Source organism: Mastomys coucha, unplaced genomic scaffold, assembly GCF_008632895.1.
Source record: "Mastomys coucha isolate ucsf_1 unplaced genomic scaffold, UCSF_Mcou_1 pScaffold16, whole genome shotgun sequence".
In the NCBI taxonomy this organism is placed as follows: Eukaryota; Metazoa; Chordata; class Mammalia; order Rodentia; family Muridae; genus Mastomys; species Mastomys coucha.
In genome coordinates, this window is record NW_022196898.1 from 82,691,717 (window position 1) to 82,718,981 (window position 27,265).

The 27,265-nt window shown below is 39.1% G+C and overlaps 2 protein-coding genes and 1 long non-coding RNA gene across 12 annotated transcripts in view; 1 reads left to right on the forward strand and 2 right to left on the reverse strand.

The window, feature by feature from the left end:
* The window catches only part of LOC116093823, a 6,345-nt gene extending 3,012 nt beyond the window's left edge, over positions 1–3,333 (reverse strand). The window contains exons 1-2 of the long non-coding RNA XR_004119847.1: positions 3,282–3,333; positions 13–108 (exon numbers count right to left, since the gene is read on the reverse strand). This is a non-coding gene — a long non-coding RNA (uncharacterized LOC116093823). The remainder of the gene's footprint in view (positions 1–12; positions 109–3,281) is intronic.
* A 797-nt stretch (positions 3,334–4,130) lies between these two features.
* Positions 4,131–7,518, reverse strand: LOC116093305 (basic proline-rich protein-like). Its single transcript, XM_031374657.1, has 3 exons — positions 7,482–7,518; positions 6,477–7,172; positions 4,131–4,315 (listed from the first exon to the last, which is right to left on the reverse strand). Exons 1-3 carry the CDS (start codon positions 7,516–7,518, stop codon positions 4,200–4,202), a joined length of 849 nt encoding a protein of 282 aa, XP_031230517.1. The 3' UTR covers positions 4,131–4,199.
* Positions 6,156–27,265, forward strand: part of Ube2d3 (ubiquitin conjugating enzyme E2 D3) — a 29,675-nt gene continuing 8,565 nt past the window's right edge. Inside the window, exons 1-4 of one of the 10 annotated variants that reach the window (XM_031375601.1) lie at positions 6,156–6,288; positions 7,577–7,731; positions 23,561–23,624; positions 23,723–23,754. In XM_031375601.1, the coding sequence (XP_031231461.1) occupies positions 7,708–7,731; positions 23,561–23,624; positions 23,723–23,754 (120 nt within the window). In that variant the 5' untranslated portion in view covers positions 6,156–6,288; positions 7,577–7,707. The other 9 variants (XM_031375607.1, XM_031375608.1, XM_031375603.1 and 6 more) reach the window with 9 other exon arrangements.

Here is a 27,265-nt window from a genome sequence, read left to right on the forward strand (position 1 = left end):
AGAAAGATGTACCTGAAAACATGGGTGTAAGCTTCTCACTCTCCCATCACACTTCCAGATATCCTCTACGTGGCTATCATAAGCATATTATATGAAATCCAATCAAGCCTTTTTTCCAAAAAAGAAAAAGAAAAATTATTCCATTTCATCCACTTCAGATAAGGATCTCAAGATTTAGTCACATATTTCAGTCTTGTCTTAAGGGTGCAGGTACATGAATGCATATATAGATAGACACACACAGCTAAAGTACTTGTTTCTTCCCAAATTTACTAAGTCATCTTGACACTTTCAATGTTTTTCTGTCTTATATGAACTTTCCTTGTTTTTGTTTCCAGCTTTGTCTTACTTTTTCACTTAATAACTTTTTCTTCCTCACAGACATATTCTTTGATAAACTCCCTTGGGTTAAGCCCAGCATAGTAGTATATACCTTCAATCCCCGTGCTAGAGAGGTAAAGGCAAGCAGATCTTTGTGATTTGAGACCAAGCTGGTCTACAGAGTTCCACTGATGGCCAGGGCTTTGTAAAAACCCTGTCTTTAAAATATGTATACACACACACACACACACACACACACACACACACACACATTAATACTGTTCTGATTAGAAACATTTGGTCTAGGGCTGGTGAGATGGCTCAGTGGGTAAGAACACTGACTGCTCTTCCAAAGGTCCTGAGTTCAAATCCCAGCAACCACATGGTGGCTCACAACCATCTGTAATGAGATCTGACACCCTCTTCTGGTGTGTCTGAGGACAGCCACAGTATACAATATACATATAACAATAAATAAAATCTTTAAAAAAAAAGAAAGAAAGAAAGAAACATTTGGTCTAAACCAGGCATGGTGATACATCCCTGTAAAATCAGCACTTCAGAAGCTGATGCAGAAAATTCATAACTTTTAGGCCAGTTTGTAACATAATGACTTTGAGGTCAGCTTGAGCTACATAGTAATCTTAAAGGAAACAGAAACAAAGAACCAGAACATAACATTTCCTTCAAGAACCCCATGTAGCCTATTCAACTGTATAAAGGTCATTGGGCAACAATTATGGATAGACACTTAACCTATAGGATCCCACATCAAAAGCTGTCTTGGATTATAGGTGGATTTGGTGGTTTTGGTTTTTTGGTTTTTTTTTTTTTTTCTGAGTATAAGCAATTTGCTTATATATGTTTGTGCACTACATGCATTCTGGTGCCTGTGGTCGCTAAAAGAGGGCATCTGATCCCATGGGTTTGCAGTTACAGATGGTTGTGAACCACAATGTGGGTGCTGAGAATAGAACCCAGGTCCTTTGGAAGAGAGGCCAGTGCTTTAAACTACTGAACCATCTCACAATGGTTATTTTTAAAACAACCTGTGAGCTTGTTTTTAAAGACTACTTGTGCCAAGCAGTGGTGGTGCATGCCTTTAATCCCAGCACTTAGGAGACAGAGGCAGGTGAATTTCTGAGTTGAGTCCAGCCTGGTCTACAGAGTGAGTTCCAGGGCCACAAAGAGAAACCCTGTCTCGATAAACCAAAAAATCAAACAAACTATACTTGTAAATAAATGTTTGCTGAAAGGCAGAATGACTTTCAAATACAGGAACAATGTTACAGTGACAGTATTCCAAGCTAACAAATACAAAAGAATTAAGCTTTATGAAACGAAGCAAGTATAATTGTGTAAGACAGAATTCTGTGTTCTAAGGCAATAGTCCTGTAATGCCTGAGCAACGTGGAACATATTAGAGTTTTCTAAAGAAACAGTGGAATTGGCTCTGACACTATCCTGGAGATCACAGAGTCTGAGAATATGCTGCTTAAATGGTGAGCAAGGGTGGGATTCAGCCCTAGTCTGAAGGCATGGGGAGGAGAGGGTAGAATACAATAAAAGCTTCACTGGGAATCCAAAGGTCAGAAAACCATAAGTATTGGTGTCTGTCTGAGGGCCAGAGGAGATACATATAAGAAACAAATTTCCTTTCCTCTGCCATTTTATTTTATTCAAAATCTAAACGGATCGAAACTTTTTTGTTTGTGTTGAGGGCAGTCTTTGGTCTCAGTTCATTGATTCAAAGGATAATCTCTTCCAAGAACACACCATGGACACACCATAAATAATGTTTTACCAATCATCTGGGCATCCCTCTACCCAGTCAAGCTGACTCGTCTGAGTGCGCCATCAAAGTTAGGCATCATAGTATATTTCACATCGCTTTGGGAGCACTGTCTCTTCCCCAGACAAGGTCCTTGAATGATGCTTACTTTTCTTCTAACTTGAATACTATACAAAATACTGACAAAGTGCTAATAAGTATTGTATAACATGACAGAGTAAGAAAGGTGATTGCTTAATAATTGTTTGCAGTATGCATAAGAAAGTATATGCATGCCAAAGAAGAAAAAAAGCTTTCTTGCTTAGTTTGCTGGGATTCCTTCAATAATAGTTTAAATTGGCTTATAATTTTTTCCTTCCCACTTATTTCTTTCTGCATACCTCATCTAGCCTGGCCTACAACTCAGTAGTAGCCCAGGCTTACCTTAAACTCATGATCCTCCTTTGTTCCTAGGATCGCAAGTGTGTGCTACTATATGTCAGTATTATGTTCTGTTTAGTGCAGTTCTGTCCCATTGATATGTCACCTAAATCAACTGGAAAGGATCCAGGTTGCTTGGTTTCAGATGTCACGATGTAACTACTATGAACATTTGTGTATATGTTTTGTGTAGAGAAAAACACATGTTTTTATTACAAAGATTTGTGCATGGCTCATTACAGCCTGAACTCTATCAGTTTATGTCAAAATATTCTCAACATGAAAGCACAGCTTCTGTGTTAAAGCAATGTCATTGTATAAGCCAGGTTGGCCTCCAGCTGGAGCTCTCCTCCCCCCAGTCCCCCAGTGTTAAGAGTTACAGGAGTGATACCATGCCCAGCCAAAAATGCTTCCTAAAGCAAATTCACTTAACCTTACAAATGATATGGTAAACTAGAGAGTATAAAATTAGTTGGATTTTTAAGAAAGCCATATATTTGTTTCACTTAGGCTTCAAATCACCTTTTTGCAGAATATGCAAATGAGCTTTGAATATAAAATCTTGTAAATATTCTGTATATGGTATATTATTAAGTATAAGTAAAGGCACACTTTTTTTTGAGAGTCTAGTCACATATGCTGGTCTCAAACTTTATGGTATGAATGCTTTGCCTATGTGTGTGTATATGTGTGTATGTATATGTATAATGTATGTATTTTTATATGTATTTATATCTTACATGCATACCTGGTGCCCATGGAGGCCAGAAAGCATCAGATCCACTGGAACTGGAGTTACGGATGATTGTGAGCCACCATGAAAATGCTGGGTACTGAACGTGGTTCTCTGGAAGAGCAACAAGAGTTCTTAACTCCTGATTCATCTCTGCAGTTCCTGTCATCAAACTCTTACATTCTGCCTCTACCTCCAAAGGTTAGGATTATAGGACTTCAATTCTATGCCCAGTTAAAATTCTGTATCTTATCTTTTCCTAATCACTAGAGAAAAATTTGCATGTCTTCAACTAATGATGTAGGAGATAAACACAGCAGTATTAGCCAAACCTATTTTTCAAACTGTATAAGTTTGTTTCACCACATTACAATCCTAATAAATACTGGAAATACCATTTACTTTCATCATCATTTCAAAGTTTGGGTCTTTGCTAACCAACTAGATCCTGCTGTGTTTTATTTCTTGAGTTAGGGTCTTACATATCTCAAGCAGACCTTGAGCTAGATACCCAGTAAGGATAAGCTCCACCACCTCCACCCACTCCAACTCCAAGTACTGGGATTATAGATGTGCTGCTACCATACCAGTTTATAGGTGCTAGGAACTGAACCTTGGGCTTCATGCATGCAAAACAGACATTGTACCAATTGAGCTATATCCCTAGTCCTAATCATAGTGTCTATAAAAAGTACTTATACCATGTTTGTTTTTCTTTAAAGCTGATTACTTCAAATGTCTTCCTCTAGAGTATAAATTTCAATATATGTGTGTGTATTCATATATGAAACATTATTTTGAGCAGGGTCAACAGCTTTACTGAACTACCCACGTACTTTTAGATATGAGAACTCTGAGCACAAATTTTTCCCAGTTTTCCGTGCTTTATTGCAACAGCAGTAACATTTGAGTGTACTTCTTTGTTGAAACTTGTTAGTTTAGGGCAACAGGAATTGGTTTCTTAGGAGTTTTCTTCATTGTCCTCCCTGTATGTTGAGAGTTTCTGGTTGGTAGGTTCCAGGGTTCCCACTTATCATTGCACCTGGCTTCTGAAAGGACAAAACAAAGGGAAAGAGAAGTCAAGCAAATTAATTCAGATGTCAATTTAAAACACAAATATAAAACTTCATGTTCTATAAAACTCTCATCCAGTAAGTACTCTGAAGTTTAATACTTGCATTAAAACTCTACTTCTCCCATTTAATAGCTCTGCCCCCTTGGTATAACAATCTGTGCCCGTTTTCTTCATTTGTAAAAGAGAAAAGGAGTTGTGCCTGGCATAGTTTTCATAAATATAATCTATTCTATAATCTATCTATCTATCTATTATTCAAAATGTTTCATATTCACACTGGCAGTTAAATATCTTGAGTTGTGACTGAAAGCAAGGAGGAACAGCAGTGTGTGTGTGTGTGTGTGGGTGGGGGGGTAACAAGAACAAAGTGTGACATATACATGACACTGTCACAGGGAAACACACTATTTGTATGCTATCATAAAACAGTAGGCATTGATATAACCAGTAAGAGCCTACAGTGTCCTTTCACAGTATGACATTTTAAACTCAGCAACTATGACAAAGCACAGGCATTATTACATCTAACTTGGTGGTGAAGAAACAGACCTATAATATGTGGAACCAGACCAGTATCATAAATAGGAAGCAGTAAGCAAGAACTCAGATCTGGGGTTCTCCTCCCATCCCCATGCTTAATTCTTTCGTCTACTTTTAACTGGTTAGCTAGGAGAGAACAATGGGTTGTTCAGGGTGGAGAAAGTGTCAGAGGTGTCCAATAGGGCATGAGGTAAGTACTGAGGGTTTACTAACTCAGAAAATGGTTCTTATGAAATAATCTCTATCACTTGGGTGCTTGTTGTAAGTATACAACCTCGGGCCTCTACTCGGGCCTACTAAATAAAAATCAGTATTTTAAACAAAACTACAGGTGGTTCCTATGGATAGTAGTTGAGGCAGCTGCATTCCATTAATTGCTCTAGTGATATTATGTATGGTATACACCATCACTCTTAGGCTATACACTGACTTTTATCATTTTAATTGGGGAATATTGCCTGTAACAGGTTCTCAAAATTCAAATTATTTCCATGTAGTCCTGAAGGATCTCCACTTTAAGTGGAATCATTTAAGGATGCTAGAAAACCCTAAACATGTTGATCTTTTTGAATGCTTTTTAAAAGTTAAAGTCTTACTTTTTACCCAAAGAGTACTCTCGATGACAAACGGCCCTCTACATTTTACGCATGGCAGATTAAAACAGGGCAGTGGTACATACTGACCTCACCCACTGCATTTAATCCAGACCTAATATTTTGTCATTTGGGGGCTCAAGACTGAAACAGCAGAAGGATTCTAGAATATTCCTCTTGCTGTTCCATACCTAACTATGCCAGACGACGGGGGACCAAGGCTCTACCCAATCCGATCACAATTAAGCTGCACTGTTAAGGCTATGCTAACGCAGAACCCCGCAGGCCGCTGCTATCAGATTGGCCCCTCAGGGCTAACCACGCGCAGACGTCCGCACTCAGCCTGGATCTGTTTTAAATTACCGTTCCTAATTTGAGGGGAGCTTCCTCCCGCTGCTCAGCCCTCTCTGAGCAGCACGGGAAGAAACTTCCGTCACCTGGGCCACCAGTGACCACGAACCGGCTCCACCTAGACTAAGGCACGCAGTCACCCCGCGGCCCCTCCCACAGCACGTCCCCGATTGGACGCCCGAGGGAGGGCAGTGCCAGCGCGCGCCGGCCAGCCTGGGGAATTCCACTTCCTCTCCCGCCCACCAGCAGAAGCACTCAGGGGCGGTGCTTCCCGCGCAAGGCCCGCCCAGTGGGAGCCCGTGGGGGGTGGGGGAGGTGCCGGCGCATCTCGCGATAACTTGCGGATTTGGGGGCGGGCCTCAAGCCAGGAAGAGAGCACAAAACTGCCCTTAAGTCATTGCAGACCCGGAGCTCCGGCGAGCCTGCCACGAGGTTCTCGCGAGATCCGCCACCTCCATCCCAAGTGAGAAACGGGGGCCCACAGTAGGGAGGGGCGTGGGGCCTCAACCGCGCAGCTGCCGCTGCCATTACCTCCCTCCTAAGGTCTCCTTCCGGTTCTCGATGCTTCTCTGAGTTTAAGGGTTTCCGCCACTCGCCTACCCTCCCCCTCGGCCCATGACCCGCCTCCGTCCCCCGCCCTCCCGGCCCGACCTCCGATCGGTTTAGTAAGAAGGTGCTGTTCCGACGGGGAGACGGCTAGAGGGTGGCGCGTCCACTCGGCCCGGACGAGGGAGGCAAACCGCTCCCCCTCGACCCTCAGCTCGCCCCGCGCTCGCGACGGCGGCGTTGGCGGACGGATACGCGGCGGTGAATAGGCGGGGGGGGAGGGGCGGAGCGTGGCAGCTGGCAGTAGTTCCGTCAGAGCGGACATCTTGTGGCTGTGCCGTGCGCGTGAGCCCCGTAGGGCCGGGGAGGCACCAGCTGCCGCGCGGGGAGGAGGCCGAGGCCGCAGCTCCGGGGAGGCCCCGGCCCTCTGTACGCACGCGTGGGTGTGGACAGCTCGGGGAAGGGGAGGGAGACGGGCCGGGGCCCGGGCCGGCGCGGCGCCCGGGGCTGTGGGCGGCCCGAGCGGGCAGTCCTCGGGGCTGGGTGGGGTAGGGTGGGAAGGCCGGCGAAGCCGGGGACCGGCCGAAGGGGGAGGGGGCACGGGCGCGTCCCCGCGCCGGGGCTCGGCGGCCGCCGGGCGCGTGGCGGCCGGGCGGCGGGGCGGCGGGGCGGGGCGCGCGCACGCAGGGGCGCGCTGCGAGGCGGAGTACGGTGGTGTCAGGGGCGCCCCAGGACGCCTCTCGCTGCGGGGACCGCGGCACACCCGAGGCCGTTGCCTCCCGCCGGCTCGCCCTTCCGTCCCTAGGAGCAGAAGCCGGCCGGAGCCCGGCGCCGGGCCGGAGCCTCCCGCTCCGTTCCCCTCCCCCTTGCTTTTCTCTGCCCGGGTGACGCCGGCCTAGCGCCGACTAGGCCCCGGCTCCTCCTCTGCCGGGCTCTGGACCCTGCCCCGCACCCACCCCTCTCTCCTCCGCCTCTTCCTCTCCCACCCGGGGCTCTTCCTTTCAAGAGGCCGGGAAGTTAAACTTGTAACCACCTCTCGGCTCTTCCCGTCGCCCTCGCCCTCCCTGGGCGAAGCGCGGAGCTAAGGAGCCGGTGGCCCTGCCACCCCACCCTGCCCGGATCGCGACGGTCCTCGGGGTTCTGGCATCAGCGGGGTTTCTCCGAGGCCCTGGCGAGTAGCTGATCTGCTCCGTTTTATGCAAAAGGCGCCTGTGTCTGGCAGAGCTGGTGTGAGAAGAAGAGACAGTCCTTCCCCGCCGCCGGGATAATCAAGAGTTTGGGCCGGACCTTTGAGTACACATCGGGATAGTGAGGAGCCCGGCGAAAAGCACAGACTATGGCTCTGAAACGGATTAATAAGGTGAGTCGTTTAGACCAAATGGTGCGGACCGAGTCATGGGAAGAAAGAAGGGGATGGGGGCAGGGGGGTTGGATCCAATTCTGAAAAGACCTTCTCTTGGGTTAAGAGAAGGCAGGTGCACTTTGAGATGAACTGTAAGATAGCGAACAGAATGGTTTTGGTAAGCAAAATGTCTGTTTCACTAGAATCTTAAGTATGGGTGAGGGAGCGTGGCTTTTAGGCTCCTGTGTTTTGTTTTTTTGCCTTAGAGTCAGGTTTGGGAAGTAGAATTGTGTATAGCCTCTCGGCAGATGTCATGGTACTGCTTCCTATTCTTGGTTCTTCAAAACAACTTACAGCTACTAAGACTATAGGCATTGTAAAGAAAGGAATGTAACAGATGAAAAAGGTTTTGTTCCGAACTTGACTGAGAGTCGGGGTATGACAAACATACTTCAGTTTGCTAAAATGTGGTGACCGAGTCAGAAGCTTAACCAAATCTGGGCAGTTACACAAGAGTAAGTGGGGTTGGGAGGAGGTGGACCGACACTGTTGCCACTTCCTGTGTTGTGTGGTCGCTGTTCTCAGCCGAAGCTATTTATCTGAGGCACCGGGAACCCAAGTAAAAGACTTCTGAAAGATCCCCGGGGGTGGGGGTGACAGTGCAGGGAAACTGGATGGAGGGTCTGTTTTTCTTAGAACCCTTCCTTAAGGAGGCTTGTTTGAGCAAGTCAGTGTAGTTTGATAAGTTGTCAATTTAAGTTGGAAAGAACTAGGATTTTTTTTTTCTCCAGAAATATGTGAGTGGAACCACCTCTCCAGTGGTTTAGTCTCATTTTCTTGCTCTAACTTCTATCCCGCATTTTAAGATGGCGGCTGCTTTAACTGCCTCGAGTTCTTTCCGGCATCTCCTTTTCTAACAAAATAAGATAATGGTCTCTGCTATCGTTAAACGTTTTTTTATCCTGCTGTAGGGAGCTCTCAGAGCCTCTACCCCCAAGACTTAACCTAAATTCAAACTCTCAGACTAAGTTTGTGTGTGTGTGTGTGTTGTATTTGGTTCTTTCACAATCGAGAGGGTGGAGTATTTACAGCTAACTTGAAAAAAATGTTGTGGAATAAACTCAGTCTTAAAAAGACAAAATGGGAAGGTTCAGTATTAGAAACTTGACTTAGTAGCACAGTTTTTAAAGAGTTCTGTGGAAAGAAAGGCAAGGACTTAGATTGACTGTTAGGCTCTAAACTTTTATTTGTAGTTATTTGATATGTAACTTGATCAGTTTCATTGGAAAAGCTGTAGTTTCATGAAAGTTAAGTCTTACCTGAATATATTGATTTGAAATCTTGAATTCTTATGACATCTCTGGGTAATCTTTGTGGTTTTATGCAAAACACTTACCTGAACTGTTTGTATTCTTGATGATGCAAAGAGAAAGAAAACCTTGTTATTCAAGACTTCGAATAGATTATAGACAATAACATTAAAATTACCACTTAGTGTGACAATTTTGAGGATGAATGGCACATTAGAGATACATTATTGTGCTTTACAAAATAATACGGAGACTATAACATTCAGTGCTAATCAAAATTCAGATCCATAGCTGCTTATAAGTGTAAAACAACATTTTAAAGGGAGGTCTTACTCATTCTTTTCTTTTACAGGTGATAGATACCCAGCTGCTCTGGCACCATTTTAATGACTTAAAAGCTCTAGCAAGGCAATAATGGTTAAGTGTAAACATTTGTAGTTAAAAACAAAAATAAAAATCATGAGATAGAATCGGGCTTTACACAAGTTTATCCATTTGCCTAATCTATACCAGGAATTTTTCTAAATACTGGTATGACAAGGGAATACAGATTTTACAAGTTACAAGTTTAAAGAGTTTTGTACTGATACTTCAGAGGTCAATTTTTTTATATTCAAAAACTGTCAATATGCCAAATGGCTGATTCAACCTGATTTCCAGCATATCAGTTTTTTTTTTCCTTCAGATATTGTCAGAATCATGAGGCTATTTAAAAAGAAAAAATGACATTCAAATACAGGCATAGTTTCTGAAAGTTCAGAAAGAGGATGCCTTTTCTTTTTAAGGCAGTATTTCTCTAAAAATAAGGGGCCAATTAGACATTGTCATGAGGGTTTTTGTTTGTTTGTTTTGTGTTGTTCCCTGTTTAGAATTCTTCTGGTTTCCCCTAAACAAGTATTAACAAATTAACAAGCCATTAGTATTTTCTTAAAAAGCTTATATATAACACTGTGAGCCTTAGTGATAAAGTGGTTTATCTTCTATATGTATAATTTTTTTCTTTAGTGTGTTTGCTTGACTATTTCTTAGCTGACCAAATAACCATACATGTATTTTTTTCCTTTTTTTGCTGTATTTGTTATTTGGACCAAATTGTAGTGTGGTACTGTTGTTAAATGGGTATTTTAGAAGCTGAATTCCAAATCTGTGTTTATGAAGCATTAAGAAAATTTACTACTAAGCAAAATAACTGTTACATATTTGGGGGACTTTGAGAACTTTACATTGGAAATCAAGCATGAAACAATCAAACAAATTTATGTTAAAATATTTGCAGTGTTTCATAACAAGCTTTAAGTAGTTTTCTTACGTGAAAATGTAGGTACAGTTGACATCTTCTCTATGAAGAAAATTCACTGTTAAACCCACCCAGGTGTTGGTGTAGCCTAGTTGGGATTAGAACCTAGGCCTTCTATTTAATTCCAAGTTGCTCTGATGACAACTGCATTTTTATACTACTATTAGGGTTTTTGTGATAGTTGGGATCTAGCATTGGCTGTAATGTGTAATAGGCCTCAAGACAGCAGTAAGAGAGTTTCCTTGAAGTAACAGACACAGACGTTGACTTTTGACTTGTTCGGTTACACTACTAGTAATAGATTTCTAGTAAGATCATCTCAAAAAAAAAAAAAACAACTGAATTTTGGACCATTAAAATTCCTACCAAATGAATGTGGGTGTTTTGTTTTAGTTTTTTTCTGAAATATACTGTCTGCTACCTCATATATAAATCGGAGGCTGATTTTTATGTTACAACTAATTTATAAATGAAGGCCAGTGGAATGTATTGTGTTGTTTCTTTAAGGGCTAAAAACTGCTGTGTTGGTTAAGTGCTGGGATTCTTCTAAAGTAAACATAGTATTTCAAGTTTTGTAAGCTAATAGGTTTTTCCTGTAGTCCTGATTTTGGGGTGTGTGTTTGTGTTTGTGTGTGTGTGTGTGTGTGTGTGTGTGTGTGTGTGTGTGTTTAATTGGTCCCCAAGGTTTATTTATACTGTAAAGAATACTTAGGTGAGTGAGGGATGCTGATCATCCAGTGATCCCAGAATTGAGTTTGATAAGAGCAGTTGTGACACACTTTCCTTATCTTTCTTTCATCAGCAGCATGATGCTTATCTGTTGTGTTAAGTCCAGTGTTTGCTATGCAGATAAAGGTTAAGTTGAATACTCTCTGTAACACTGGTAAAAACTACTTGTATAAATTTAACTATATTTTCAAATTTTACTTGTTGCTTCCTATATTTGGGTGTCTCTTAAAGTCCAAATCAGTTCTCAAAGAATTTTTCTTCATTGGATTCATGGGGGATGCACTGTTGGTTGGCTGGGAGAACTTTGCATGGTGTGGATTTCAGGGGATATCTGTAGTCAGTTATGGCTTCTGGAGATTGAGCTCAGATTGTCTTTTCATCTGGCCAAGCACCTTTACAAACTATGAGCCATCTCATCAGCCATAGCTTTCTAATAGAGAGAAAAAAAAAAAGTTTCGGATTAAATTTTGAGACAGAGTATCTAGCAAAGGCTAACCTGGAACCCTGTCTCCGCCTTCTGAGTCCTCGAGGATGAGGACTACGGGATTGGGTTGGCTGTGCTCTGACTGACTGACTGTGCTTTTAGTTTTATTTCTGTACTTTGTTTTCTGAGATGGGTTCATCAAAGCATTGGCCTTGGGTTTAGAGCAGTCCTGCTTCTGCCTCCCATCTGGGATTACAGGATGTGCCACCAAGCCCAGCTGCTTTATGGTTTTTAATAGAAATTTCCTCCTATTGCTGTATACAAGAGCTATTGCTTACTCTCTGTAACACTGGTAAAAACTACTTATATAAATTTAACTATAGGTTTTTGACATTACTACATTTTTATTTCAGAAGAATCTAGGTTTTTAAGGATTAGAACAATGTTTGGTCGTATAAATCATCAGAAACACATAATCCTGAAATTGTGCATTAGAGGATTCTGAACTTTGGCTTAGAAACTTGTGGTGGAGGTGGGCTATGGTGCACACCTTTAATCCCACGGTGACAGAGGCACGTGTCTCTCTAATTTCAAGGCTAGGCTAGTCTACAGGGTGAGTTCCAAAACAGAAGAAGCTCTGTCTCAAAAACCAAAAGAAAAAGAAATCTCTTTGGGGTTAACTTCATCAGTATTTCACTGGGGTTATAAAGAATCAAGAATCTCTGCTTTGGTTGGAAAAATACAAACATCTAACAGTATTTTTATCACTTTGTACAACTTAATTTCAAAGGTTTATCAAAATTCTGTTACCCTGTATCGTAATAGTTTTGTAAGCTTGCTATCATGGTCTTAGTTAAAATTTCACTAGTGTTAATGAGTGCATTTATTCTCTTAGTGTATAGCCAAGTCTGCCTTAAACTCCTCAGGCAACTAGGGTATATGCATACACTGAGGTATGGCAATATAAATTGGAGGTCACTTTGGGAATGTAGTCATATACCCTGTCTTCAAAACAAAACAAGTTATCCTCAAGCTTGTTAATGTAGGGTAGAGAAGGGCAAAAGTTTCTATTTTATACCTTGTTTGGACATGTGAGTTTATTATCTAGGGGCCTTTCAGATAACTTTTAATAGCAACATTTGTCCTAAAGTTTTTTTGGTTGTGTTGTGGTTTGGTTTGGTTTTTCGAGACAGGGTTTCTCTCTGCATCCCTGGCTGTCCTGGTACTCACTCTGTAGACCAGGCTGGCTTTGAACTCAGAAATCTGCCTGCATCTGCCTCTCAAGTGCTGGGATTAAAGGCATGCGCCATCAGTGCTGGGCATGTCCTAAAGCTTTTTGAGTTCTTTCACTTATGATGTAGTATTTCTTGTCTAGATGTTTCAGGATGGAAATGCTAATTCACATTAATCCTAACAAATGGATATTAACTACCAGTAGATAGATATCTGCTAAGGTTTTGTTTTTCATATTTACTAAATTCCTGACTTGCTTTCGTGGATTAAAGCTTTCTCCTTGGTCTATTCCAAAACTGCTTACAAAAAGATTTTTCTGAGATAGACTTTAGTAGGCCTAAATTTGCATGTCACCAGGCCTTGTTTTGAATAATCAAAGTGACTAACCTTCAAGGGTGATCTAAAGAAAGAAAATTGTAGTATTATTCACTCAGGCCATTCTTAGAACCTTGTCTAATAAACAAACATACTTGTCTCACCTATAATTAGAACCAAACAGGAAGCTAATGCCGTGTCGATGATGTAAGGCAGCATAGTGCACAGAACCGATCTTTTTAATCCATAGAATAAAAGAAACTAAGGTTTCCTCTGGAAAGGTTACAAGCAAGCTGGGTTTAAAGGGGGGTGAGTTGTTGTGCTTTATGTTTTGGCTTCTTGTAGTGGAGTCATTTTCTGGACTTGCTCAAACTTTATCCCCCTGTCTAGACTGTGCCAGCTAAATGATAATTCCTTTTAAATCTTTGTCTACAATTCTGTAAAGTTTGTTCAGATCAGAATCTTTTGCCAAGTATCTTCTGGAATTTACTGCTAGCAACCACACATTTCTGAGACATAAGTAAATATCAAATATATTAGATACTTGAAAAACTATCAATTATCTCATAGTTATAAGAAATTCAGTTTGTAATGCAGTTGTAATGAGCAGCTGAGGGTGATTTTTAATCTCAACACTTTTTATTCCTGTCTCCTGTCTTTAAGTAGTGTTACTCAGGTAACTAAGCAAGGGCTGTCTTGATTCTGTTGTCAGGTTTACTTCTGGAAAAGTGAACTCCTAAGTAAAAAAAACAGGAAATTAACTTTGAAAAATATTAAAGATTCTGATAGAAAATTTGTTACTACCTTTTATTATATGTTGAAATACAATGTTGTGCCAGACTGGAACAACTGATAATAGAACAGGGTGGATTAGTAGTAATATACAGGATGTAATCCATGAATTTGGCTTTGTTGGTGTATTGAATTAAAATTTGATAGGTCTTTTGGGCTATAGCAGAACTCTACAAAGTTGAATTAGTTTATGGAGTTAGGTCTTAATGACAGGGTTACTAATAGTCTTCCCCTTAATAAGTGCTTTCCTTTTGGCTATGTTGATATGACACATAAGTAATGTTTGTCATTGAAAATAAATTCATAGGCCTGAGATAAACTATGATAGAGACATGGAATCTTACTTGAGGCTTATCTAATATAATTGTACAGCTTCATTATTCAAATATAACAAATCTTAATTTCTATTAAGTGCTCTGAATGCACAGATCATTTTTTTTTCCTAGTATTTTTCCTTTAGGTTTTTGAGTGTGTTTTTAAGGATTTGGTCAGCTGTTATTGTAGTTTTTGGTTGGTTATCTTACTGATAGCACAGCCTATCACCATCTAAGATACTGAGATAATATTCAACAGTGAACTGTCAAAAGAACCTCTGTACCATAATGGTTGGAGTAAGGATCCTTTTAAACTCTGAGCTTTACCTTTGAAAAAAAAATTTGAACAAAAATTTGAGGGTTAGAGAAATAGCTGAGCAATCCGGAGCACTTGCTGCTCTTTATAAAAGACTGGGATTATTGAGTTCCAGTACCCACGTGGCAGTTCACAACTGTAGCTCAGTTCCAGGGCATCTGAATTCCTCTTCTGGTCTCCTTGGGTGAACATTCATGCACAAAAAATAAAAATAATCTTTAAAAATATAATGGTTATACCTGTTGCTCTTCTCAGAGTTTTGTTTAGTATACAGTTTTGCCGTGCTGCTTACAACATAAGCAGAAATTGTACAAGAAATAGATCGTTCAGATATGTGGTGTTAATTGCTGTACTAAATGCTTTTGTGAGGTTTTAACCTAATGAAGTGAGTTGGACCATGTGAGAGCTTTTAGGACCTTAACTTTTCTGGATTGGAAAGGATAGAGTGGCCTCCTTGGCTTCTTAGTGGGTCTCTCAAAAAGATTCAAGGAAAGGTAATTCTTTCCAAATAGGTAGTAGAGTTTCTTCTTACCAATAAGTTACTTTATGCTCCTTAAGAGGTGGTAGGGCCTTTAGCAGTTACTAATGTTTGCCAGACAACTGCTTCTGGTTTCATTAGTCTATAATAATTGGCCAAGAACACACCTCAGTGTTCTGTGTGTGAAACAGATCGTTATCTCAGTTAACATTCATTTAAGATCATATAAGTTGGTACTGGAGAGGTGGCAATCTGTTCTTGACTTTGGTTCTGTTTCCAGTGTCTGTATAGTGGCTCACAACGTCTCTAATTTCACTTCCAGGGTATCCAATGTCCTCTTCTGACCTCCATAAGTACCAGGCACCCATGTGGTACATAGACATGCATGCATGCAAAAATAGTCTCCCTCTCCTTCCCTCTCTTCCCCCCCCCCTCCTCTCTCCTTCTCTCCCCCCGCCCCACTCTGCAAGTCCGTACAACCTCAAAGATATATCACTGCACTCAGTACAGTGTGATGAGAACTTTAGGAGAATTGATTTCTGTGAACACTGGTGTATTTGTTTGATCTATAGTAAAATATATTTGTAGATCAAACTAATAGATGTGATTTAGATTATCACCTTTGATAGTATACTTCCAGTGTATTTTGAGTTACTCATGCTTAAAACTCCAGTAACTGCTTGCTTTTGGGATATGCTCGGGGGCTCTTAAAAATCCTAATTGAAACTTTTTTTCATAACTGATCTCTGATTATTAAACTATATTAGTGTTTGATCTCTAGGAAAATTTCTAAGCTGTGTGTACTTTGTAAATCCCTCCCATTACCTGGGTTTTTCTATTTAATACCCATCTTTCTCTTACTAGTTTGATAAATGCCTGCTTAATTACCTATCAATACCTATTAAGAATTCAAATGCCACCATTATCTCAAAAGCATGATCTGATTATGATTGGTGGGTACTACGTAAAACACAAGTAGTATGATTAGAATAGCATTCCTACCCAATTAATTTTGAGACACATGTCCCAAAATGAGCATAATCTTTCAGTCTTTACCTCCCAAATAATAAAATTAGAGATATGCTGCTGCTTTCTTTGTTATTAAAACCCTCAACTTAAAGTTTGTGTTGAATATAAAACAGATTTTAGTATATGAACTTACTGACTTTAAATCTTGGATTATTGCTGCAGAGATGTCTTTTGGTCATGGAAACTTGGAAAATAAACATTCAGAAATTTGAAAGGGAAAAAATGATTTAAGTAACAAGGGCCTGAAGTTAAGGAAGTAAAAAGCTGAACCTTCTGAAATTCTAAAGGAATGGTGGTAATGCTGGGTGATGGTAGCATTTAAAGGCTTACTGATTCACACATGGCATGTAGAAAACTAGTTTTCTTAGTCATAAGATTTGTCAAATAGCACCTTGATGTATTATAGTTAACTTTACAATTTTATAGTTATATATTGGATATTTTGTTTAGACCAACCATTGAATTATTTTGCGTGAGTTTGCGTGTGTATGTGTGCCTGTTAAAAGAGACCAGAGGTCAATATCAACTATTCTCTCTCCATCTTATATTTTGATGTGGGTCTTCAACCTTATTGCTTAGGTTAGATGGGCTGACCAGCAAGTTTTAGAAATAGTTTTCTTTCTTTCTTTCTTTCGTTCGTTTGTTTTTGTTTTGTTTTGTTTTTTGAGACAGGGTTTCTCTGTGTAGCCCTGGCTGTCCTGGAACTCACTCTGTAGACCAGGCTGGCCTCGAACTCAGAAATCCGCCTGCTTCTACCTCCCAAGTGCTGAGATTAAAGGTGTGCGCTACCACTGCCAGGCCAGAAATAGTTTTCTTAACACTGAGGTTACCACTATGCCTGGATATGAGAAGTGGTAATTCAGGTCCTCCTCATGCTTGTGAGGCAGGCACTTGATCAATGAATTAATTAATGGGAATTAATTTCCCATTAATTCTATTTACATTTAAAACATTTTAACATTTGATTCAAAATTTAAATTAAAATCCTAAAAAGATTTTAGACTGCTTAACCAGGATTTATCATGTAGTCTGAATATTTATTTACATGAGCTAGGGCTATTTTATTTGGCATATTTATGAAGCAGAAGCAGTTTTGTTTTTAATAAAGAAATGAATCCAAAAGCCTTACCAAGGCTTGGGTTCAAGGTGGGTAGTTTGCAAGTGGTCTGTTTAGAGCATGTTGTGTGCCTGCTGTTGCTTTAAGTCTTTTATGTCTCTAAAAGTTCACATTAAGAAAGATAATCCAGTTTTAGAACTGAGGAAACAGGATAGAAAATAGTAAGTCCAGCTAGGTTAGATGGTTTAAAACATTCTAAACTGATATTAGAAGAAAACACACACTCCCAACCTTACTTTTAAGTGGTTTTTGCCATTTGTGTTGCACTGGTAAGACTTAAGTATTTGAAAATTCAGATCCTTATTTTATGGGACAGGGCCATAGGGTTTGGAGGTAGTATACAAATTTTGGTTTTTACCACCTTGAGTCTTAAGTACAGTGAGTATTTAGTGGAGGTAATGGAGTTTGCCATTTACTGGCAATAATTTATAAACGTTTGAGTTTTCCTGGGATTGGTAAGCTTTTTCTTTGAGACTTGATAACTCCCCCCGCCCCCCCTTTGGTTTTTCGAGACAGGGTTTCTCTGTGTAGCCCTGGCTGTTCTAGAACTAACTCAGTAGACCAGGCTGGCCTCGAACTCAGAAATCCACCTTTCTCTGCCTCCCAAGTGCTGGGGTTAAAGGTGTGTGCCACCACTGCCGGGCGAGACTTGATGACTTTTTGTTGTTGTTTGAGATAGAGTCTTTCTGTTATGTAGCCCTGACTGACTGAGATTCATTATATGAACCAGGTTGGCCTCAAACTCAGATTCATTTACAGAGATCCACTTGTCTTTCCTGGGGATTAAAGACATGTATCACTATACCCAGCTTGAAATCTGGTGCATTTTTAAAAAGTTATTTGCTTAATAATAGATAATTAATTTTAAAACAGCAAAGTCCAGTTTTTTAAAAGATTGAATACCTGAAAAGAGCCTGACAAATTCATGACTTCTTAGGAAAATACCTTAAAGCTTTAAGTTGAAGGTTGTACACTCAGATTCACTAAATTACCTTTGGCATAGATGGTATGTATGAAGTAACACTTGAATTCTGTGTTTAGACTTAAGCCTCACAATATCTTCTGTGTATGCAATTGCTACAAAATTCTGTATGTGTATATGAAGGCTGAGACATTTCTTGTCTCAAATATTCGTATAAAATAACTAACTTGCCTGAGGTAATTAACATTATTTTTATCCAGTATGATTTTCTTTTAGGTTTTAGGGTGAGTGCATGTGACGAGGGGCAGAAAGGGGCATTAGTTCCCTGCAGGGCATTAGGTTCTGGAGTTAGAGGTAGTTATGAGCTACCTGGTGTTGAGTGCTGGGAGCTACTAGGCCACCTCTCTAGCCCCTAGTATTTTTCCCCCTATATTATAATTCAGTAAAACTAATCAGAGGTTTAAGTTTTTAAGGTGAATTTTATCCTATTGGATATGTTGAAAATATGTGTATGACATATGCTCATGGCAAATGCATGAAGGATTTCATGAAGATTGCAGGTTGAGGGATCTGTTTTGGGGGTTAGTTACTATATAAGCAGCAGGCTCTATGTTTCAAAAGCAGAATGGCAAAGGTATATCAGGACTATTTTGTCTGTTGAATTGACATGTTAGCGTAGTTAAATCTTAAACTGGTCATTCCTGGGCAATTAGATGTTTTACTCTTCTTACAGTATTTAATGGTCAAGTTTACTTAATTGATAATAGAATTATAAATCTGTTGCTTGCTGCTTTTTTTCTTGAAGTTCTTAGTCACTTTGAGGGTACCCAATCTCCTCTTAATGTTGGATTATTTCAGAGTACATTCTTAGGATTTTATCATCAGAGTTATATGCCAACTAATCCTAATCTTGGGGTGTCCTCCCCAACCAAGATTTTCATATCCTGATTAACCCAACTGGGTAGAATCTACCTACCTGCCTGCTTTACCCAGATGCTAACCAGATTTATTTAATTCTGACTTCATTCTTTTTTTTTTAACATCAAAAATCTTTTTAGTATTATCCTTACTTTCCACATTGAGTTCATTGTTGAATTAATCTATTCATTTATGAACCAGGTCTTGATGAAGAGTCATGCTTGCTTTCAACTTCCAGTGATATTCTTATTTTAACCTTAATACTGAGAAAACATGTGATATGTTTTCCACCACAACCATTGCTTAATATTAAACAACAAATTAGAGATGTTTTAGTGACATTACTTAAAAACTATATTTAAAACCTAATTTGTAATTGGGCTTGCAACTGTAGTCATTATTCAGGATGCTGAGGTGGAGGATTAGTTGAACACATAAGACCAATCTGGGTAACATGAGAAAGGAAGGCTTTTGTTGTTGCTTTTCCAAAACAGTTAGTTACCACCATGGAGGCTAGAGAGATGCTTAGTGGTTAAGAACACTGCTCTTACAGGAAAATTGCTTGTTTCACAGCATCTACATGGTCGCTCACAAACCCAGGACCTGCGTACCTGTGTACAAGCATATGTGCATATAAATGATTTCATTTTACTAAAAGTTTCCAAAGCTGAATATTTTTCTGTACCAGTTGAGTGGCAATTTTAGAGATTTCAAATAGAAGAACTCAAATCCATATCTGAATGAAGCTTGGTCACTTTGCATGTAAACTTCTGGAACTGAGGCAATAAACAGCATTGCTTGTGGGGTTTTTGGTGGGATATTCTTCTGTATTGTGCCGAGCATTAGGATGGAAAAGGAGCGTTTCATGCTGCATTGCTCAGTATATGCTTTTTAAAAATTTTGACAACCATTGTATATTTTTAAAGAGGTGTGTGTGTGTGTGTGTGTGTGTGTGTGTGTGTGTGTGTGTGTGTGTGTACACCACACATTGTAGGTGCACACAGAGACCAGAAGAGGGTGGGACTGAACCTGAGTCTTCCACAACAGCCAGTCCTCTTATTGCTGAGCCATCTCTTCAGCCCTTTTACATTTCTATTGGGATATACCACAACAGTTTTAAATTGCTTCTGAAATTCTTTTATTTAAAAGAATATTGTTGGTGACTAGAGATGGCTCTGGTGTTATTCTTTACACAAGGCCTAGGATCCATTCCCAGCCCCCATATCAGATGTCTCACAAGAGCCTATAACTGCCATTCCAGAGAATCTGCTGCCCTCTGGCTTCTGTAGAAACCTCGGTGACTGACATGTACATACATGTACAGAAATAAAATGAGGTTTTTTTCATACTCTTGAATGGTCTGTTTTGTGTTTGGGATGGGAATATATAGCTCATAGCAAACTGCTAAAGAGATTGCCTTGGGTGTGTGAAGCAGTTGTGGGTTCTGTCTCCAGGGTTACCAGAGAAAAAGAAGCAGCCTTGTTTTCATTCCAACTAGTACCGTCTGGCATTATACTGTTTGTACTTGTAAAGATCTCATTTTGATGGTATGTTTGACATACCAGCCATTTTTTTCCATATAATTACAAAAATCTCAACAGTTAAAGAGAAATAATAGAACCACTAGTATTATGAAAATGATAAAATTATTGTGCCATCATGCCTTCCATGAGTGCTGACATTTCTAATCATATCGCATTTCTAATTTTGTAGTCCATAGGTTATTGCCATAGCATACCTGGTTGGTACATAGCATACAGCCAGCAGAAACAGCAAGTGGTATTTTCATTCACACAGGTTGGAGGATAAGGTTCACTAATAAGGCTCTCATCTGAACCTCTGTATCATTGAGCTTTGTATGAGTCCTTTAAAAGGGGGTGCTTGTGTGAAAAGGCTTAGGAAATGAGGCTTGCTAGTCTTTGAGTTAATTATATGTTAAAGAATTCTGTTAATTGCATGTGCTTTTTAGTAGCACAAGCAAGAAACCAAGGCCGCATCTGCTAAGTATGCAAAGTAAATGTCCTCTATTCTTACCTGTCATTGATTTTTGTGAGACACTCTCTTATGTTCTCCAGGCTGGCCTTACAGATCTGCTTGATTCTGCCTCCTGGGTGCTAGGATTAAAGGTATGCACCATTGTGCCTGTTGGTTCTAGCATATTTAATTCAGTAAATATCTTATGTGGGAGGAGGCCTAAACTTGTCCATGAATTATGATAGGGGAAAATATACAGGGGTTTAATAGGCACACAGTCCAATGGTCCTTTTTGTTTGTTTTTATCTTTTTCAAGACAGTGTTTCTCTATATATCTCTGACTGTCCTAGAACTCACTCTGTAGACCCAGGCTGGCCTCAAACTCAGAAATCTGCGTGCCTCTGTTTCCCAAGTGCTGGGATTAAAGATGTGCGCCACCACTGCCCGGCTCCAATGGTCGTTTTAGAAATTTGAATTGAAGCTTAAGTGTTCTTTTAATGGTGTAGGACATAATTATGTGTGAGTTTTAAGTTGTAAGATTACTTTCTTCAATAAAGGGGAGATGGTGGGAGTGATAGCATACACCTTTAATTCCAGTACATGGGAAGTAGAGGTAAGGGTATAAGAAACTATATATGGTCTTGGGTTTAAAGTGTTTAATGGTACAGCACATGATAGAATATCCATACTTAAAATCTAGGAACTTTTTTATTCATGTATATCATATACAGAAAGTCATATCTAAAATACACAAAATACACTAGACAGTGGCGGCACACGCCTTTAATCCCATCACTTGGGAGGCAGAGGCAGGTGTATTTTTGAGTTCGGGGCCAGCCTGCTCTACAGTGTGAGGTCCAGGACAGCCAGGGCTATACCGAGAAACCCTGTCTCAAAAACCAAAAAAGAAAAGAAAATACACAAAATGAATATTAGTACTAAGTTCAGTACTTGAGCTAAAAAAGTCTCTGGATTTCTAGAACACTGAGTAGAATGGTATACATGTGTGTATTGTGTATAGTGTGTTGCTATTCTGTAGTCATAGCTTGTTTATATAAATACATAAGAAGGATACATTTTCAGTGTGAGGTATGCTTTAAATTCATCAGTTACATAGGAGGCTTTTAACCCACTCCTCCCCTAGTTGGCAGCTCAGTCTCCTGGGAGGTGGGGGGGGAGACAGAGGGACAGACACACACGCCCAAAACTTACTCCTTAAATAAGGCTTTGCCTCCTAAACCAATAGAATGGAGATTTGCTGTATTGTGAAAGTTATCAGGGATTTAAAACATTGGGTCAAAAAAATCAGCACTATAGGCGCTTTTTGCCCTTTCTGGAAAATACATTATTAAAAACTGCTTTGGTTTTACTAGTAGTTTCTTGAATTTCTTATTTTACAACGATCTTGTTTGCTTTTAACAAGAAGTATAACATTCTTTGTGTTCTTTGACCAAGGTAGCTGTTTTTCTGGAAAGTGGGCTTATTCAAAATATCCTGTACTTTGTAAAGTTGTTCAGTAAGTTTATTGAGGAAAAATTAATGTGTTCAGTTAAATATATTGATATGATGCGTTGATGATACCAGCCAAGGTGATCCTTTACTGTACCTTTTAAAATCCGGATTAAGCAAAACATGTTATACATATTATTGGGCTACTTGGAAGCCAAGAGGGCGGGATAGCTAGCTAATACTGGAAGATTGATCCCAAACCAGGCAGGATTGGCTGGGCTTGGAAATGTGGCTTAGTTAGTAGATGGCTTGGCTTGGCTTGTGTGAGGCAGACCACACTGCTTTCTAGCTATGACTGCATTCAGCCTTGTTTTGGTTTGTTAATGACTCTTTCCATACTTAGCTATGATAAATATAAAGAACTTAAAGCTACACCTATATTGGGGGGAGGGTATTGAAAGGAGGTGGCTTTTACTGGTTTGATAAATGTAAGTCTTAAGACAGGAAACTACTTTTATACAAAGTATTATGTACTTGTTACATGCATTGTAGGTCATTGAAGGATTAGGTACATACATGCATGTGTGTTGGAGATGCATTTGTGTGAAATTGTAAAAATGGCATCTTCTACCTAGAAAAGTTGTCTTCCAAATTTGAGTTTTAAGAATAGGTTAAAAAAAAAAAAAGACTGAGTTATCAGTGTACCTGAATTAGGAAAATTAAATATAAAACGTTAAGAGCATTTAGCTCTAAAGGGTTTGACATGGAAATTAAATTAGACTTTTGAGAAGAAAAGGATTTAAGACAAACGGAACATTTGAAATGGTTTGAAAAGTTTATCAAAAGACTTGTTGATCTAACCTTGCCTAAGTTTATAAACTTGAAAGCATCTTAATGCTTCTACTTTATTTTGTTCAGAGATCATCTTTTGTATGGTAAAAAATAATGGTATTAAAAAAAAAAGTTTGCCGGGCAGTGGTGGCACACACCTTTAGGCCCTGTATTAATCTGTATTTAAGGAACTGGATTTAAGATTACTTACCATAAGTAATCTTAAATCCAGTTCCTTAAATACAGATTAAGGAATACAGATTAAGTAGTAAGGGGTAATCTCTCCCCTCTGGCATATATCGTCCTCGTTACAGTGGGATTTTAAAAGTTTGATATTTAACTGCACATCTTTTCATAAATTTTAGATTACATAACCTACCATTTTCTGTCTTGGTTTAGGAACTTAGTGATTTGGCCCGTGACCCTCCAGCACAATGTTCTGCAGGTCCAGTTGGAGATGACAGTAAGTAACTTAGTTTCTTTTTAATGATTAACTTCAGAAAATTGTATGTTTTTGGGATAATGAAGTTTTTGTTTTGTTCTCCCTCCTCCTCTTTCTAGTGTTTCATTGGCAAGCCACAATTATGGGACCTGTAAGTATTCTTTTTGATTTGCTTTTCATTGAAAATCCAGCATTCTCTTTATCCCAATTTTAGTCTTTGGCCTTAATATTTAGTTACTGTGTTTCTGATATGACATACTAACACTGCTCTTTAAAGAAAATGAAATGTTGTTTCTTAAATGTGTATCTCTAATTGTGTCCTGGGGTAGGTACCAACCATCTCTGCATCCACAAAATCCCTTGTTTGGCCTCAGGCTTAGTTTTCTGTGTGGCAGTGAAGAGCAGTTATTGAGCCTTTCTAAAGGGAAGAATTCTACTGTGGGTTGTTCTCAAAGCATTATAACTGCTAAGAAAGAATCTACAACAATCGTGTTCTTTTGATTAATCTTTTTTATAGTCTTGGAGATTTATACAAAATTTTAATCTATTTAGGCAGAACTTGATATTTTGAATATACCAAAATTCCTTTCTATCCTGGGTAGATAAACTGTATGCTAGATAACTAAATATTCAGAATTATGAATAACCATCTAAGATTTTCAGAGAATTAGACTGATCTAAAACATCTTGAGTAAGTTTTGTTTTTTGTTTTTTAAACTTTAAAGGGCATTTTAGGATCTCTTAAGTCATGTGTATCTTACTAAGTTTTGGGGGTGGGGCAGTAATGTAAATAATGTACTGGGTAGGAAAAAGTAGTCATTAAGTACATAATAATTCTAAAAGAAAATAGTTTTGGAAGAGTTTGACCTAGTAAGTAGTTAGATGGGTTAGATCAACAAATACTTTCCAGTCTTAAATTGAGTTTTTTTTTTTAAACTGTTGTAAGTGTGTTTATTTTATTGTACATGAGCACAGAGATCAGGGGGTCACTTGGAAAAGTCAGCTTTCTACTTCCATGTGGGTCACGGATTTAACTTGGTGTCGGACTTGGTGTCAAGTGCCCTTCCTTATTCGTGAAGCCATTTCAGACGCCCTGGATTGACCTTTTTTGAGATAATAGTCTTGGGTTTGTCTTGAATTCCTTCCTCCGCCTTCTGATTACCCATATTTCAGGATTGAACATTCACATCTAGTTCAGATTTCTTGATTTTTTAAAAAATGGCTGGCTTATTTGGGGTTGGTTTTGTTTTAGACAGAGTTATAATGCTGTAATACAGTTATAATGCTCAAATTTTCAGCTCCCCTCCCACTTCGGGACCCTGAAAGCTAGAATTAACAATTATGAGTCACCTTACCTGGTTTTAATAGCCTTACTCATTTTCTAGCTCAATGAAAGTGAGCAAGCACCTGCTGTATGGTGAGGATAAAGGTATGAATAAACCAGTCTCTGTTAGCATTCAGGGACTTTAATATGGGTAAGCAGGTGATCGACATATAAGAGTGTAAGATACTCCTGTAATAAAATACATAGTAGGGGAAACTCATGACTCTTGACAGCAGTACAAGAGTAATTGTGAAATGTTAGAATTAAAAGTAGACTAAAATTTTAAAATCATGGGAGCGGGCTTGTGTATTGGTTTATCTTTAACCACAAAGGCCACGGGTCTTTGTTTTCAATCTTTTGATTTAAAAGTGCCTGTTTTAGTCACAGATGAATATATTCTTAACAATCAAAGCATTGGCTTGTTTACTGAGAGTGTTTGACATTCTTAAATTTGTTGCTTGGGAAACCTGTTCCTCTGACTAGATGCTCACTGCACAGATGTAATGACTTAGGAATGCCACAATAGCTACTGTCACCTTTTTAGTGGTTGTCATACACCTGTCATAATACTGTACTGTGCCCATTTCATTCATACTTTTTAACTATAGTGACTACACTAATAAAAAGAACTTGTGTTTTGCTTATAAGCATGTCTTTGTGAAATTGCAGTTGTAAACTAAAACAGTGAGGATGTAATTTGCAGATTGTCCATTACATCTGGATAATAAGAAAATGTTTTCCTTTGGAATACTACCTTATGTCAGATCGTGTAAAGAGGATTCCTGGTTTGTTTTTTAAATTTCAGTAAAGGGGAACTTGAATTTTATTAAATTATACTCAAATACCTCTTAATCAATTGAAAATTCACACATAAATGCTTAAAGTTACTATGAGGTATGCTGGTTTTTTTTTTTTTACAAAGATAATTGGAACCACAAAGAATTGATAAAGAAAAGTTTAAGTTACTGATTCAACTTCACATTTTTTATGTCATTTCATACTATCACAGTTAATGGGATGTGTGAAACTTCTTAAGTTAAAATAGCAGCAATGGCCAAAAATAAGCAGCTAGTTCAAGAAATTTTTAAGGGGTGTGGGGGTATTTTGGGATACAGGACTTCAGTTTACTATGTAACCAAGGCTGGCCTAGAAATTACAACTTTGTACCTCAAGCTGCCTTCAAGCTCATAACAACCCTCTTGCCTCAGCCTTCAAAGTCCTTAGATGAGAGGCATAAGAAGCCACTATCTATGCCTGACAGTCTTTGAGTTCTTTATGACTGCAAATCAAATGAAAATAAAAGAATCATGTATGAGACCCCTATGTTTTGTTTTCTCTTGTGGTTTAGAAAGTAGGATTGACATAGAAGTTTGAGATTTGAATGCATCTCATCAAGTAGACATATATATTTACAGGGCTTGAAAATGTGCTCATAAGTAAATAAACACAGTACAGAAGAAAGGGAAAACTGTAAAACATGAGGGGTCAGTTTAAAAGCAGAGAATGGATATGTAGACACATTGAATGCCATAGAGAACAAGTAATTAAGGGAATGAAAGACGCCAATAGGAACAAAACTAAGGTAGAAAGAGATTCTAAATTCTAATTCACATCTGAGATTTGAAGATTTGATGGCAGTTGCTCAATAACCATTATTTTTGTTCCCTTTGGGGTTTTGTCTTAATAGGGTGGAGTTTTAGTGTCTCATTGAGATTTTACCCTTTAAGATGCTTTTTGGGGGGGAGGGTTAGAGACAGGGTTTCTCTGTATAGCCCTGGCTATCCTGGAACTCACTCTGTAGACCAGGCTGGCCTCGAACTCAGAAACCTGCCTGCCTCTGCCTCCCAAATGCTGGGATTAAAGGCGTGTGCCACCAACCGCCCGACGCTGATAATTTAGTTTAAATAAATTTTAGAACATCTCTTCAGATAAATTCTTGTGAACTTCAGAGGCAGTTACTGAATTTGGTGATCTTTAACCTAGCCTCTCGTTTATAATTTATTCTCTATACACTGTAATAGACTGTATCTTTTGGTACATTTTATTTTATAGATTGGAAATAGTGGTCACTTTCTCATTTTTATTAAAATTCATAGAAAGTACTTTCAAATCTTTATATTGGCATGGTTGAATATGTGCGCATTGTAATGAACAAAGGAGAAAAGAACACTAGTGATTTGAAATTTTGTTTTCTAGCTGTTGACTTGAAGAGTACATGATAATAATTATCTTGAGTTTAGAAGAAAATTTTTCATGGTTTTATGAAAGAATTTCAAGGTGCCATTGAAAAGTAAACTTTATCAGATATGTTCTGCCTCTTGAAGGTACTTTATTGTTT